Raw genomic sequence first — 15,975 nt, forward strand, 5'->3', positions numbered from 1 at the left:
GTTCACAGCACTTCTCTTCAGAGGATCAGTGGATCTTGGTGTCCCAGGCTCCCATTTAAAAACCAGTAAAAAAAGAGTTTTCAACTCCCCTGTGAATTCAAGATTCTGGTAAAAGATTGGAGAGCAGTCCATGAGGGAAGACACCAAATATGCCACCATTCAAAAATGAACCCTAGGTTGGAGCCACCCCAGGCATGCTTTCCCAATCAGGCGGTTCATGCAAAACAAGCTGTAAAAGCCAGCCTTTCAACCTTGTGATGCTATAAATGTTAAGAGCCCCATTTTGATGCCATAGTTGAGGTGTTGGCCTAGAAACCAGGAGACCGTGAGTTCAAGCCCCACATTAGTCATGAAAGCCAGTTAATTTTGGGCTAATTCTTCTCTCCACCCAACTCACTCACTCACTTCACTGGGTTGTTATTGTGGGGAAAACAGGAGGGAGTAGTAGTACTAGGTATGTTCACTGTCATAAAGGATATAATAATCTAGTAACATTGGACACAAGCCACTCTGAGTAAGTGGCTCATGTCTCTATGTCCAGGCAGCCAGAAAATGGGCCTTGAATTGCTTTGGGGAACAAACCAAACTCAAATCTTCAAGGCATTATCCTTTTGTCCTATTCAGTAGCACAGAGGGGAGCATTTCATTCAATGTTACCAACTAGGAGAGGCAATCTCCTACCTACACAATGTTTTGAGAGAGATTGCCTGGGGAATGTGTTTTAGCCAGGTATTGATTTAATGCAGGGGTCTTCAAACTTGGCAGCTTTAAGACTTGTGGACTTCAGCTCCCAGAATTCTCCAGCCAGCTCTTAATATGTCTTCCATTTCTTTAAAAGCTGATGGAAATCAATCCAGCAGCAGGAAGGGAAGACCTACTGTTGAAAAAGCTGTTCTTTTCAACCAATTCTAGGAGCTGAAGTCCACAAGTCTTAAAGCTGCCAAGTTTGGGGATCTCTGAATTCTTAATGTCTTCCACTTCTTTAATAGCTCATGGAAATCAATCCAGCAGCAGGAAGAGAAGACTTAGTGTTGAGGAAGCTGTTCTTTTAAGCCACACCCCCAGCACTTTAGATGTTGGGTTGGAGTGACTGGAAGATTGGCCATTCAAGACCCAACTGCTGGGACGAGGGGAGTTGCCATTCTTGCCCCAGCTCCTGCCAACCAAGCAGTTTGAAAGCATGCCAATGTTGAGCGGATAAGCAGGTGCCACTTTGGTGGGAAGGTAACGGGCGTTCCCATGGGCCTTGTAGTAGTGGCCACATGGCCAGGGAACCATCTTCAGACAACGCTGTCTCTTTCCACCTAGAAAGCAGAGATGAACACTCCCCTACCCTCTAAAGTGAGACAGGATTGGAGAAGGAAAACATTCACCTTTTTTAAAAAAAAAATCAAACTATTACACGTGCCATCGTTTAAGATAGAACCTAGCACTTTATTAAGATTTTAATGTGGAATTTCAAGAACCAGACATATGTAATAAAACGCCCAGGAAGGAAAAAAAAAGTGGAACGCAAAAGGCACTTCCTGTTTAGGATGCTGATCATGGGATGGGCACGTAAACAAGCTGGCTTCTCTGTACAACACCAACCAAGTTAGCCCCTCTCATGGTCAGCTCCCCCCCAGCACTGCCCTCCCCTGTTTTACACAAGCCAGACCCCCTGTAGGATACACCCAAGGCTTTTCTGTAGGACACCTTGGCCTATCAGGGAATGCTGGGAACTGTTCAAGGAATTTCATGGTGTCAAAAAGTAAAGTTTAAAAGCTGCCATTTGGGACAAGGGCTTCTCTGTACTCACACCCCATCCCAAACACAATAAATAAGCAATTATTAAAAAGTTTTTCTTCAAGTATGTAGGTCTCTTCCCACAACCTTCCCAATTGCACATGTGCTCTGAGGGCCTGGCATCTCTGTAGCTACACCAGGGCTTCAGAATGCAGAATGCATTGGACTCGACTATGAAAGTAAACTGGGAATTTTGTGCAATATGAAAATTCTTGGCTCTAACAAAAAAAAAAAAAATCCAGGTGCCAAATGTGTGCAGCCTACAAGTCCTGGGTACAATCTTCTGACCTCTCTAAATAGTATACCAAGATTGCCCCCCAAGTGCCCATTTGATAAGGGGGTGGGGGAGTGGGTTGAGGTCTGGCTAGTGCTAAAACTGCATAGGTTTAAAAAATAAAGTAAGATGAACCTCAAAGAAAGCAGTAGGAAAGGATCACAATGTGATGCCGGATTTAAAAGCACGGAATCAGGGCTGCCTCTGTTATTAAAAACCGCACTTAAACAAGACTTGCAAACGGAGGTTGTGTAACATGCAAGCTCTCTCTGGCTTAGGCAACAGGCCGCTGCTCCTAAGGAATCAATTGAGGTGGCGGCCTTGGCCTGGTACCGCCCTGCTCTAAGCATCTGGGCAGAGGAGGTGAAAACCACGGACTGCATATGCATCACAAGGGAAATTTCTTGGGATTCTTTTTTCTTTTTGAAGGTGAAGGTTTAAAGCCTTTGGGCAATGCAAAAAGATTAGGCTGAAGACAGCCTTTCTTCTCATGGATTGATTTTTTTTTTGTATGGTGCCTAGGCTCAACTGGCTCGTACATTAAACTCACCAGGTGGTGGGGGGAGAGGGGGAGGAGAAAGCACAGTGCAATTTGCGGTCCCCCCCCCCCCCCGAGGACTGATATTCATGGTCGTGAACAGTGTGCCAAGTTTTAAGAGCAGAGAAGGATAGGACCAATTGAGGGACAGGGGGGCTCTTTCCCCACCAAGGAGCCTGGAGGTTTCTCTGTAATGTACACCAACAGGTCTGGGGGAAAGAAGCCCAACATATTATTCAGTATTTAAGCTTTTTGGGGACTTCCCAGGGGAAGTTGTTCCTACCAAAGTGACCATAGGCTGCAGTCTTCTGATAAATAGGCTTCTTCAGATCCAGCTCCCTGGAATATACAAGTCCATAACTCAATACACAGCAGTCACCCCAAACGAAGCAAAAAGCACCTACATCCCCAAGAGGCCAGCGAGTTAGTGGGGATGGTCAATGCTTCTCGGCCCCAGAGACCATCATCCTTCTACAATAGGTGAGGTTTACCATTTTAGAGTCACAAACAGCATGGCCAATGCATGCCGGAGAGCAATGAAATACTTACCTTCTAGACTTAGGAGTGTCTACTTCCCAGGCAGACCACAGAAGCTCTTCAGAAGGGACACTTCCTATCTCAAGCATCAGCCCACCTCAAAATGCAGAGACTTCCCTGACAGATAATAGGCACACAAGTCTGCGCTACCTCTCTGCGGAGCTAAGCTTCCCCCCCCCCCGCAAAGTCACAACAAATTTCTACCTGGGATGGTTAGCCTCAAACAAAACAAAAAAGTTAATTAAGCTTTAACTATCAACAGTTTTTCTATGTCTCTAAAAAGGAGTTAATCAGCGACTCTGTTGCCTCAGCTCAATCAGAATACGAAACCCATAAAAAACGGTATTTTCCGAATTTAAATTTTACTTCCGCATATTATTATATGCTTGCTGTGTACAAATTACCATACTTTTCGGAGTCAAAAACAGTGCAGTGTTTGGGAGGGCAAAAAATATTTTTCTTCTTCTTTTCTCCTTCAAAATCTTGGTATGTCTTATACTCTGGTGCGTCTTATAGTCCGAAAAATACGGTGAAACCCTTTTATAAATTACTTCTACAGTTCTGGCATTGTTCAAAAAGTAAGATTTCAATTGCGAATGTAGCTGGTGTTGTTATGCAGCAAGTGAATTTCCCCATTAAATGATTTTGAAGGTGTCAAGCAACCACCTAAAAGTATCTTTGAGTATGTAAGGTCAGCCTCTCAAAGATGTTTTGCTTCCCAGGCATTTCCCCCCTCCAGGAAAGTTATTCCATGTTCTTCCGGGGCATCCCATCAAAACTATCCCTGTAGAGGTCAGAGGGAATGACCTTGAGGGACGGGAGGAAGAACTGCTTATCAAGACAACAGGTCAGAAAGAGGCCTAAGTCTGGAGCAAGAATTAGATTACGTCAACGTCTCAGACAGCCCCCCCCCCTCCTAGTTCTTGCAAAGATAAAGGGAAGGAGGAGGGGAAGGTCATTCACACTTGCAAGATTCTCTTCCTACAGCTTTCCAATAAGGTAGTAATTAACCTAGATAACACCTGTTTCCTAATCTAATCTACCTTGACAAGTCATATCAAAGAGCATGCGCTGCTAGCTAGAAGGCATTCAAGTGCGCATTCCGCCCCTCCCCCCTAATGCAGGGACATCACCTCTGACTTGATACTTGTAGCCTTCTCCTGTGACCACACAACCAAGACACGCTGTGCTCGGCAGGCTGCTTTCCTGCCTCTCTTCGTAGTGGATATGAGGCATACAGCAGAAGGAAGGACAAAACGTTGGCACCCTGAGGGCAGATTTGCCCAACGGCCATTTGCTCGTTTATGCCTCATCCCCTTCCTTCCTAGCAGCCCCCATGTATTTTCCATGTTCGTATACAGACATGCGTTACCATGTTTTACCTGACAATGACCCCCGGGCGAAGATCAAAGTTCTTCTTCACAATGTCCAGCAGTTCATGCTCAGTTTTTTGAGAGGTGCCATAGTGGAAAATAGAGACTGATATCGGATGGGCGACTCCAATGGCATAAGAGACCTGCAAGCAAAGAGGAACCATGGTGGAATTGGTCACCAAGTAGGAACAGGAAACTCCCTCTTTTCCAAGTGTTTTTTTTTTCTTTCTTTCAAGAAGCAACTGGACTTTCTGGATTTTTTTTTGAAGAGCTGAAGAAGCTTCTTGGATGAGAAGCAAAATGTCTTCAAAGTAAAACCAGAAAATCCAGTTGCCTCTGAAAGGAAAAAACAAACACACCTTTGGGACAACTATGATCTTGATGAGTGAGAATCTCCATAGACATCCTCCCGCTTTCATGCTATAACTTCCAAAAATCATAACACGTTTTTCATGTTTTTTAAAAGAAAACCTCTTGCCTTTTACTCATCATGCTTTCAGTGCTATTATTTCAAAACTAAATGCTGTTATTTTGGAATACAGGCAATGTCACGTCTGCTGACAGAAAACCCAACTCATCTGTAGCCGAAACTGCGTAAGATTGCACAACGAGACACAGAACGTGAACCTCAAAATTACATAAAAGTAATTGCCCTTTGAAGGGAAAATGGAGGAACCAAATGTTTGCTCAGTTTTTCTAAGGGATATTAAAGGTTGGATATGGAGGGAGAAAAACAGTAGCTCAGTGCAACATATTTTAAAAGGTTTAACAAAACAAGGCAACAGTCAAGAGTGAATAAATGCCCAATGAATATAAGAGGGTGAGAGGAAGGGAGAGGCCAAGAAAATGGCTGGAATTGATTGCTGCTGTCCGCTGATGGCCTGTGGAGGTGGCAGCAGAGTCGGACAGTGAGGAGGTTGAGGAGGAACCTGGGCCAGTCCTGGAGTTTGGGGAAGGCTCTGCATCGGAGGCAGAGAGGGGGTTGGAGCCGTCTGGGAGTTATTTGCTGCCTCCGGAGCCTCCAGAGTCGGACATCAGTGAGGCAGAGGAACAGCAGGACCCTGTTCCCAGTGCGTGCATGCGCAGAGCTGCCAGAAGGCAAGAACAGTTAAGACAAAAGGGACGACTTGGGAGTAAGGCTTGGCAACGATTGGCCCGTCCCATAAGGAGGAGCCAACAGAGGTGAGCCTTTTCAGGAAGCAATTAGTTCATCTGGTTGGTTCAAGCTCTGAGAAAAGATACGTGTCACTCTGTGCTATGTTTGGCCTTGCAAAACTAATTGGCAATTATGTCTCTGGCAGCATTTCAAAGGAGATAAAGGTGGGTGCTTATCCACATTCCCCTGAAAGACTGCGGCAACTCGAGCAGACATCTGTCGGAACCTTCACAGACTGTTTGTGAATCATTACGGGCTGTGAATGATCATAATTCACAGCCCTTTAAATAAAAGAGGGTTTTGAGGCAGAGTGATTTATGTTTTCTCAGGAAGCCTAGGTCAGAACATTGATGCATTTCATCATGGTCAGAAGTAGCAAGTGCAAAAGGCTAGATGCAGCATATGGGCAGGATGGAAATGAGCATTGTTTACAAAACCATAAAAGGCATGGACATATAACAAATAGCACAGTGCAAATCACGTATTTAACTATATTCCCTTTCCCCTATCTTACGGCATTAATCCCTCAGGCTAATTAATGTAATCTTTCTGCACTGGTTATCCCCCCAAAGGGAAGAGCAAGGTGAATATGTTGGAATAAAACTGACCCAAGCATCTTTTGCCTCCCAAAAAACTGTCTGAACCTACCTGAACAAGCACCCTTCGACACAGGCCAGACTTCACAAGGGATTTGGCAACCCAGCGAGCAGCGTAAGAAGCTGAACGGTCAACTTTCGTGTAGTCTTTCCCAGAGAAAGCTCCTCCTCCATGGGCTCCCCAACCACCGTAAGTGTCCACAATGATCTTCCGGCCAGTCAAACCAGCATCTCCCTAAAACAACAATTGTGTCAACAAGGATCTCTCAGGCAGTCAAACCGGCATCTCCCTAAAACAATTGTGTTATATTACACAATTCTGCTGCAAATCTTAGGTAAGATCTGCAAGACAAAAAGCAATGGATGGAAACTGAACAAAGAAAGAAGCAACATAGAACTAAGGAGAAATTTCCTGCGGGTGAGGACAATTAACCAGTGGAACAACTTGCCTGCACAAGTTGTGAGTGCTCCAACCCTGGAGGCTTTAAGAAGGGAGGTGACAACTATTTGTCTAAAATGGCATAGGGCCGTGATGGCGAACCTATGGCACACGGAGCCATTTCTGAGGGCACACGAGGCATTGCCCTGTCAGCTTGTGCGCATGCGCCCGCTGGCCAGCTGATTTTCGATAGTTTTTTTAAAATCTCCGGAGGATTCCCTGAAGCCTCCAAAGGGCGAAAAACAGCCCAATGCAAACCAGAAATAAGGAGAGAGCTGCCAGAACGGGGAAAGACAAGCGGCAAGGAAAGAGGCTTCTTTCACTCGTGCTGGCTGCTCTGTTCCCCACTCCTCCTCCCCCCGCTACTAAAAAGGATCCTGCCTGATCACTGGAATTCAAAGGGAAATGAGGAGAGAGCTGCCAGCACAGGGAAAGACAAGCGGCAAGGCAAGGCAAGAAGAAAAGAGGCTTCTTTCACTTAACGTGGCTGCTGTTGCCCTTTTCTCTATTTCAGTGCCATGGCTATGCCATCGAGGTTGCCCCACCCACCATCGCCCAGGTCCTCGCTTCTCCCAAGCATTTCTTTGCCTACCTGATTTCCAACTCCATCGCGTTTCTTGCCATCATGTGCAGAGAAACAAAGTTTGTGGGACTAAAAAAAACCCTTCAATCAATCAATTACAACTTTGGGGGGGGGGGGGAGAGATCTCGCAAAGTTGGAATTGATTGATTGAAGGGGTTTTTTTTTAGCCCCACACACTTTGTTTTTCTGTCCAAAACAGCAAGAAACACAAATAGAAAAATGCTACAGAGGGGAAATTAAATAGGCAAAGAAATGCTTGGGAGAAGCGAGGACCTGGGCGACGGTGGGTGGGGCAGGCTCCATGGAGTGGTGCTGAAATGGAGAAAAGGGCAACAGAGCAGCCACCTTGAGGGGAAAAAGCTGCTTTTTCTTATTTCCTTGCTGCTTGTCTTTCCCTCATGCAGATGGCTCTCTTCCTCATTTCCCTTTGGATTGCAGCGACCAGGCAGGATCCTCTGTGCTAGCACGGGGGAGGGGGGGAAACAGAGCAGCCACCTTGAGGGGAAAAAGCTGTTTTCTTCTTTCCTTGCCGCTTGTCTTTCCCCTGTGCCAGAAGCTCCCTTCCTCATTTGTCTATTGACTGTAGTGCCCAGGATCCTCTTTAATAGAAGGGGGGAATTTAACAACTGGACTCACTCCTGCCATAGTAAGAAGGGCCCAATCTTTACACAGGAGAATGATAAGGGAAGGTTTCTTGACACAGGAGCACACTTGAGCATCCCCCCCACCCCGATCTCTGCCCGTTTGTGGCAGAGCAACTTCTCCCCTCACTGGGTGTTAGCCAAGGGGAAGCAGCCAGAGCAGGGAGTGGCGAGGAAGCCTTGGGCAAAAATGCGCGGTCCACAAAGGTGAGGGGGGGCATTAAGTTATGTGGGTGGGCACTCGAGTTCGTGTGATAGCAAATTCCTGGCTTTGTTACAAAATACTGCCAAGTGCCTCTGAACTTTCCGGCTGTGGTCATTTCAGAAAACTGCCAATATTCTGTATGTCCAGATTAGATGACAAAATGCAGCAGTTGACATACCTGGGGGCCACCAATCACGAATCGGCCGCTAGGTTGCAGATGATAAATAGTATCATCATCCAAGTATTTTGCAGGCACAACCGCTCTGACCACTTTCTCCTTCAGGGCATCTCTCATCTCATCCAGTCCAATTCTGTCGTCGTGCTGAACGGAAATGACAATCGTGTGGACTCTAATGGGAATGACGGCCCCGCGATCCTGCTTGTACTGAACCGTCACCTGAAACCGAGCCAAAAAGGAGCATGTCTCGTACCATGGCCGAAAAGGAACCTTTAGCCTGCCAAGAGCGGGGGCCTTCCTATTTGAAAGATGCCAACCATCGTTACCTGGGTCTTTGAATCTGGTCGCAGCCAAGTCAAAATATGATTCCGACGGAGTTCTGCCAGTTTTGCATTCAGCTGGTGTGCCAGGAGGAGAGTCAGGGGCATGCACTCATCAGTCTCATCGGTAGCATAACCAAACATCAAACCCTGAAGCAAGAACGACATGTGGAACAATAAATTCCGGACTCAAAACAGTCAATGTGTCAGGCCTACAGCCAGTTCCGTTTGGGATCTTTGCCTGCCACACTAATATTCTATTCTACTATGATGTTTCATTAGTGGGGAATTGGGAGGGGGCAATTGTACAAAGTTAGATGCGATGTAGCCATAACAAAATTCTTTCTAGGAAGCCAAGGTCATCCTTTGTCTCTGGACATGACAGGAACTGGATGGGTGGAAGCTGCCAGCGTGGCAGTGGGAGATTGGACCATATGATGGACTTGTGGGTGTGGGGGCAAGATCATGAATTCTCAATTGGGTGGGGAAAACCAGGAAGTTCAGATTCGGGTTTTCACAGATGTGCCAACATGGCTCTCTTAATAAATTGGAATTTTGAGCAGTATTTTGCCTTGGACTCTGATTTAATTTTGGATGTTATTTGGAACCCTGACACAAGGACTTAAGAATTCACTTCACATTCTAGTTCAGGAGTATCAAACTCGATTTCATCAGGGTTCTGTTTGACCTCGGGGGGGGGGGGGGGGCAGGTGCACGTGGCTAGGGTGGCCATGGCCAGCTTGATGTCATTCTTGTCAGGGGTGCCTGTGGTGGCCCAAGTGTTCTGCCAGCAAAAACAGGCTCCCGAGCTCAGTTTCCGGCTTCCACAGGTTCCTGCAAACCTCTGCCAGCTAATATGGAGCTTGAGAGGCTGTTTTCTCTGGCAGAAGCACCACGGGGCCTTGAGTTTGGCACCCCTGTTCTAGTTTATCACAAATCAATAAGATCTTAATACCAACCTGATCCCCGGCACCGATGTCTTCCTCCTTCCTGTCAAGATGCACCCCTTGTGCGATGTCAGGGGACTGCTGCTCCAGAGCAACCAGCACATTGCACGTTTTGAAGTCAAAGCCTTAAAAAAAAAACGCACAAAAGTTTTAACTTTAGGATGAGGAAGTGAAATAGCATCCAAACCAAAAAAGCTTCCTGATCAAAACCCGGACTGCAAAAAAAACAAAACAAAATGGTAGCTAAGCCTAGCAGGCATCCACAATCTGCTCACCTTTTGAAGAGTCATCATAGCCGATGTGCTTGATTGTTTCACGAACAATTTTCTGATAGTCAACCGCGGCAGTAGAGGTGATCTCTCCAGCCAGGAGAATCATTCCAGTCTTTGCAGCAGTTTCTGCATTGGGACACAGATTAAACGCTTGTCACTTCCAAGCGCAACAGAATCTCCAATGGGGAACAAATATTGAATATACTGTTCCAGCCCTCCTATAAAGCCAGGTGCACTCACCGCATGCTACTTTGGCATTTGGATCCTGCTTCAGGTGCGCATCGAGAACAGCATCACTAATTTGATCGCAGATCTTATCTGAAAACAAAAAGGGTCTATCATTCTTTGTGCTCCTAGGAATATTTTTTCGTGTTTTGTGCTTTAAAGAGAAACCGTTCCACATTTTAAGACATCTGTTACTTCAGCGATCAATTAAAACAGGCTTTCCTTCTCAAGTTTGTTCTGGCCATCTCTTTGACAAACCATTTAAAATAAGGTGACTTAGTTTAGTTTACTTTATTGCCATTGCACCTTGTACAACGAAATTAAATGTGATCTTTAGTGTACAATGACAGTTCAGGTTGTGGGGATTAAGGAATAATGTGCCGTCACTAAGCACAACGTCAAGGGGTGGGTGGTTTCCTCATTGATTTGACTTATTGGAAGCTGGCAGTGAAGGTCACAAAGGGTGATGATGTGACTGTGGGCAGCTGTGGCCATTGTAACTGTGTGCCAGTTGCTAAGTGTCCCAGTCATGATCCTGTGATGGTGGGGACACAGTGATAGCCACAACTTCAAGGACTGGCCATAAGACTTGTTGAGCACTGTTGTAACTTCAAATGGTTGCTGAACAAGTCACTAAGTGAGGACTCCCTGTATAGTCCAAATCCCTTCCCTGTCTTTCATGGTTGACAAAGCATAATGATACCCCTGACGACAACAATCAGACCAACCACTTGGTGGGCTCCATAGTTCCCTGGGGTCTCTGGCCTGCTGGCAAAACCATGTTTACAATTGCAAACAAGACCCTGTCCTGGTGTAACCTTTCAGGCCAACCCAATGGTTAGCACATGAACTGGGAGCAGCCATTAATTCTTGTAAATAGTTTGTCTTAGGAAAACCTAGATAAAGGGCCACAAGGGCTAGGTTTAAGCTGATGACGCACAAGCCCAATAAACCATGGACAATAGCTTGGCAAAAATTTGCAAATGTTATTTTATTCAATAATTATTTACGTATATAGTTCATAGCTTGGCTTGGGGGCAATGATAAAACTAGGTTTCTGCTAAGTTACTGCTTCATAGGAGTTACTCAAGCAATAACAAAGCTGCAATTGTGTGGATGTGAAATGTGTGAACTTCTGAGTCAATCCTGTTTCTGGTGACTGCTTGGAGAAGTCCATGCAGTTTTCTTGGCAATATTTTTGGAAATGGTTTGCCACAGCGTTCTTCTTAAAGCCTGAAAAAAATGCCTGGCCAAGCCACCCAGCTGGCTTTTCTGTCTAAGATAGAACTACAATTCAAATCTCTTGGCCTGGCACCATTAAACATACCAAAGTGGCTCTTCCCAATATTATGGATGTTTAAATTTACTCAACCCACTCTGTTTATTAGGTAGGTATATTATTAATTATTAAGACCTGCATTTAAACACTTTATGGGATGGAAAAGCTGGAAATACCGGTCTTTTACATCCCCTCTGAAAACACCAAACTTGAATATCCTACGGTCAATTAGAGCTTAGCCCCGGCTGATTTACACGGTCTATTATAAGAAACTATATCTGCACTCTCCTATTACCCTGCTCTTTAGAGGACACAAGATGGCAACAAGGAGAATAAGCATCTTTAGAGGAGAATCCCAGATACAGGCAAACTAAGGACAAGAGAAAAATGAATATACTGCATTGTTAAACGTGGTATGATCAAGCTAATAATCAAGGCTTGTCATAATTCTTTTACACGGAAATGGTAACCTTAAAAACATGAACATTTAGAGAACATGTTTGGAATTCTACATTATAAAAATTATTGATCAATAAAGCTGAAACATGGAAGATTTGGCTTAAGCTATGGTGTAACACTAAGATGATTAGAAATCTTGGAGGTTCATACCCTGTCTGTGGGTTTCTTGTAGGAATGACTGGTTGCTATGGAATAAAATGCTAGATTGCTTTAATGTGGCTTTGGAGTACCTAAGCCTGTAAAAGTAAGCAATAGGCAACAACCACAAGCAATGCTACTAAAACCTAGACAATCCTTGCTCCTATAGCTTTCAAAAAAAAACCTCACACTATTTTAAACATCCCCCTCAAGAGTGAACAGCAGAGATACGCTCCCATTGTTTTAGAATGCAATTCAATATTCTGGTAGGTGTCATATCAGAAAGATTGTGTACATACTGCTGTTATATTGTATAGTAAAACATAATTTTAATAAAAAATAAATTACAACTGGGGATTCAGAACAAATTTCAGGGAATTTCTAGCTTGTAGCCTTCTCCAAAGAAACTTAGTGGAGATTGCCTTGTCTCTTGTGTATCTTTTAGCAACTGCATTAGGTAAGTTAGATGACCTTTGAAGTGTTGTTCTACAGCACGGCTCCCCAAACAAGTCCGAGTCCTAACTATGGTATGAAAGGAACAACAGTAATGAGCACTTAAGTGAAGGGGGCAAGGTCTCCGTTCATCAAGCACATGTATTAAATGTGTCCGCTACTATCAAACCTTTTTATTGCCAAAAGCAGAGAAATTGAGACTAGAGAGACCTGATCCACCCTGCAGGAAACATCACACAGTGTTCTCCTTTTAATAGGAACCACATGGCACTCAGTGGCTACATCTCCATGGCGGAAAAGATGGTCTACCAGTTCTTCCTGCTCTTTTGTAGCAGAGGCTCGGGCGATGCACTAACTAACCTCTCCCACTTTCACATCCAACGTTAGACGAACATGGCAACCAAAGCTTGCTTTGTCCTGCTGCTGAAAACTGAGTCCTTTTCAAGCTGAAGTACAACCCCCATCCCCCACCCCAAAAAAGCTCAAGACATCATGGCGGAAGACAATGGAAACGGGAAGATGCTTTCAAGATTGTTGGGTATCCAAACCAGGATCACCAGTCTGGTTCTAAGCCCGACCTGTGTTCTCCTCTCCTCTACTTAAAAGTTCCTTTGTTGCAGAAGAGCTCAAAAGATGGAGGTGCCTTTCTTAAACTCGCCCGTTTATTTTTGAGCAATTTGTGTTCCATTCGGGTCAATGGATTTTTATCCTTCCTATTAAGCCAGTGGTTCCTATCGTGGGGTCCACGCCCCACGGGGGGGGGGGAGAGGTAATTTGAGGGTTAATGGGGGCAATGTGAACCTTGTTTAAACCAAGTTAATGGCCTTTTAGGGTTCCTCCGTGTGAGTACAGCTCACTTTTGAGTAAAATAAGAATTATATGTGGGGGGGCGGCATCAGGGTTTTACAGATGCTTAGGTGGGGCATGGACAAAAAAAAGGTTGGGAACCACTGAATTAAGCCTTCGATGCTTCTTTTATTTGGTTTCCTTCATCAGAAAGGGTTGTCATCAGTTTTACACCTTAAATCTTGTAAAACCCCACTCCTCCTCCCAGTCCATCCCGTTTTACCCTTAAATCTTCCACCCCCCTTCTCCTCCCAGTCTTTCCAAGAGGCATTCTGCGAAATATGGGGAGGTGGGGTCCCGCAGATTTTTTTTCTTTTATTCCCCTCCATCTTTCTCACTCCCCCCCCATCTTCCATCCTCTTTCCAAGGTCTCGCCATGCGGGCACCACGTGGTCGCCTGCAATGCGGGGCGTGGGGCGCGCCGCCGAGGCTTAAAAATCGGGAGTGCGCGTGCGCGAGGGGCCCGCTTCCCCCCCCCCGCGCCGCGTCTCCTTCGCCGGTCGGCCCGCATGGCCGCTCCGAGACGGCAAGGAAATAGGGAGAGGGGTCCCGCAGGCGATTCCTCCCCCTCCCCTTAAGACGGAGAGGCTCGAATATTCGGGAAAAAGGGGTGGCGGGTCGTGTCAAACCTCCCCTCACAAGACGCACCCCCCATTCTCCGCAGCCGCCCCGTTGCGTCATTCAGCCGCGGCACGCTGGCCAATCAGGCAGCGGGCGGCGCGCGCCCGCCCTCCCTCTAATCTTTGCCTCAGTCTTGCGCGCCCACCCCCCCTCCCACCCGCCTGCTACAGCCGGGTCCTTCGGGCGCTCCCCTCCCCCTCTCCGTCTCACCTGGATGCCCTTCCCCCACCGACTCTGAGGTGAAGAGGAAGGTGCCCTCCTCGATCCTGCTGTCTCGGTAACCATTCATGGCGTGGGCGAACACTGCGAGGCCGAAAGAAGAAGGAAAAAAGACAAAGCGAGGAGACGTCAAAGCCGTCAGCGGGAATGATAATAGTAATAATAATAAAAAAAACGTATAGACGAGCACCCTCAAGTGGCAGGAAAGAAGCAGGAGCGGAGCGCCCGAGGAATGAGGGTGCCCGCCGCCCGCCGCCGATATTTATACGGGAGGCCACGCCCCCAGGCGAAACCACGCCCACTCGCCTTTTCGGGAGGAGCGGGCAGCGGCTTTCCTCCCCCCCCCCCGGCAAAGGCGTGAGGAGGGGCGGCTCCCCACGCGGCTTCCGGTGTCCTAGGGGAGTAATTCGATTGTTCCCCTCCGCCGCTAGGCGCCTCAGCCGACTCACAGACCCCCATCTCTGAGGGGGAGGCACCGCCTCTGCCCGGCCGGCCGGTCTCCGCCTACGCGCGGAATTTTCCCGCCTCGCGCCTCTTCCCGAGCCAGGCGACTTATTGGCGGGCGCCGGCGTCTAGGCGCGCCGGGTTTGTTGTGAGTGTCAAGGCTTTGTGTGTGAAGGCTCTGTGAGTGTATTAAGGCTTTGTGTATCTGTGTGTGAAGGCTGTGTGTGTGTGTCTGTGTGAGAAAGCTCTGTGAAGGCTCTGTGAATGTGAAGGCTCTGTGTGTGAGTGTGTGTGTGTGTAGGTTCTATGTGTGTGTGTGAAGGCTCTGAGTGTGTTTGAAGGCTTTGTGTGTGTGTGTGTGTGTGTGTAAAAGCTGTGTGTGAAGGTTCTGAGTGTTAAGGCTTTGTGTCTGTATGTGTGAAGGCTCTGAGTGAAGACTGAGTGTTAAGGCTTTGTGTGTGGGGGGGCTTTGTGTCTGTGTGTGTGAAGGCTCTGAGTGTGTTAAAGCTTTGTGTCTCTGTGTGAAAGCTCTGTGTAAAGGCTCTGAGTGTTAAGGTTTTGTGTCTGTGTGTGTGAAAGCTCTGTGTGTGAAGTCTCTGAGTGTGTTAAGGCTTTGTGTCTCTGTGTGTGAAGGCTCTCTGTGTGTGAAAGCTCTGAGTGTGTTAAGGCTTTGTCTCTGTGAAGGCTGTGTGTGGGTGTGTGAAAGCTCTGTAAAGGCTCTGAGTGTGTTAAGCTTTTGTGTCTGTGTGTGTGTGAAGGCTCTGAGTGTGTTAAGACTTTGAGTCTATGTGCGTGTGAAGGTTCTGTGTGAAGGCTCTGTGTCTGTGTATGTGTGAAGGCTCTGTGAGTGAAGGCTCTGAGTGTTAAGGCTTTGTGTGTGTGTGTGTGTTAGTAACATGGTTGTTAAGCAAATCTGGCTTCCCCATTGACTTTGCTTGTCAGAAGGTCACAAAAGAGGAACACATGATTCCGGGACACAGCAACCGTCATAAGTATGAATCAGTTGTCAGGCATTTGTATGTAAATCACATGATCATCCATATTAAGGTAACTCTGAACAGCTTGCAAATTAACTACCAAGGCCCCTTCATTTCAGCCCAGAGATACAAAGGTAGCCCCTCAGCTGAAATGAGGGGTCCTTTTTGCTTTCTGAGCTTGGTGGTTTTTCTGTCAGATGTTTTATTACCAAACTAGGTAACATCATCTGATATTACCTGATTATTACAAAATAGAGTTGGAAGGGACCTTGGAGGTCTTCTAGCCCAGCCCCCTGCTGTAGCAGGACGACCTATACCATTTCAGACCTATACCAGTCTCTTCTTTAAAGTTTCCAATTTTGGAGCAGCCACAACTTCTGAAGGCAAATCGTTCCACTAGTTAATTGTTCTCATTGTTAGGAAGTTTCTCCTTAGTTCTAGGTTGTTTCTCTCCTTGATTACTTTCCATC

General features: G+C 46.4%; 1 protein-coding gene across 1 annotated transcript; it reads right to left on the reverse strand.

Annotated features, from left to right (window-relative positions):
- Positions 1-1,413: 1,413 nt before the first annotated feature.
- On the reverse strand, positions 1,414-14,300 carry MAT2A (methionine adenosyltransferase 2A). Its single transcript, XM_081960724.1, has 10 exons — positions 14,076-14,300; positions 10,085-10,162; positions 9,848-9,970; positions 9,585-9,697; positions 8,632-8,775; positions 8,306-8,524; positions 6,312-6,494; positions 4,517-4,650; positions 2,881-2,936; positions 1,414-2,003 (listed from the first exon to the last, which is right to left on the reverse strand). Exons 1-10 carry the CDS (start codon positions 14,152-14,154, stop codon positions 1,957-1,959), a joined length of 1,176 nt encoding a protein of 391 aa, XP_081816850.1. The 5' UTR covers positions 14,155-14,300; the 3' UTR covers positions 1,414-1,956.
- Positions 14,301-15,975: the final 1,675 nt, after the last annotated feature.

The sequence above is a fragment of the Natrix helvetica genome, assembly GCF_964273705.1.
Source record: "Natrix helvetica genome assembly, chromosome: 8".
NCBI lineage: Eukaryota > Metazoa > Chordata > Lepidosauria > Squamata > Natricidae > Natrix > Natrix helvetica.

Bases quoted from the DNA above. Each gene is read 5' to 3' on its own strand.
- MAT2A (XM_081960724.1), bottom strand. From the start codon at position 14,154: ATGAATGGTTACCGAGACAGCAGGATCGAGGAGGGCACCTTCCTCTTC. The intron at 8,525-8,631 runs GTAACGATGGTT...GCTCGGTTTCAG, and splicing joins GACCAGATTCAAAGACCCAG to GTGACGGTTCAGTACAAGCA. The intron at 2,937-4,516 runs GTAAAACATGGT...TGTATATTCCAG, and splicing joins CGCCCGGGGGTCATTGTCAG to GGAGCTGGATCTGAAGAAGC.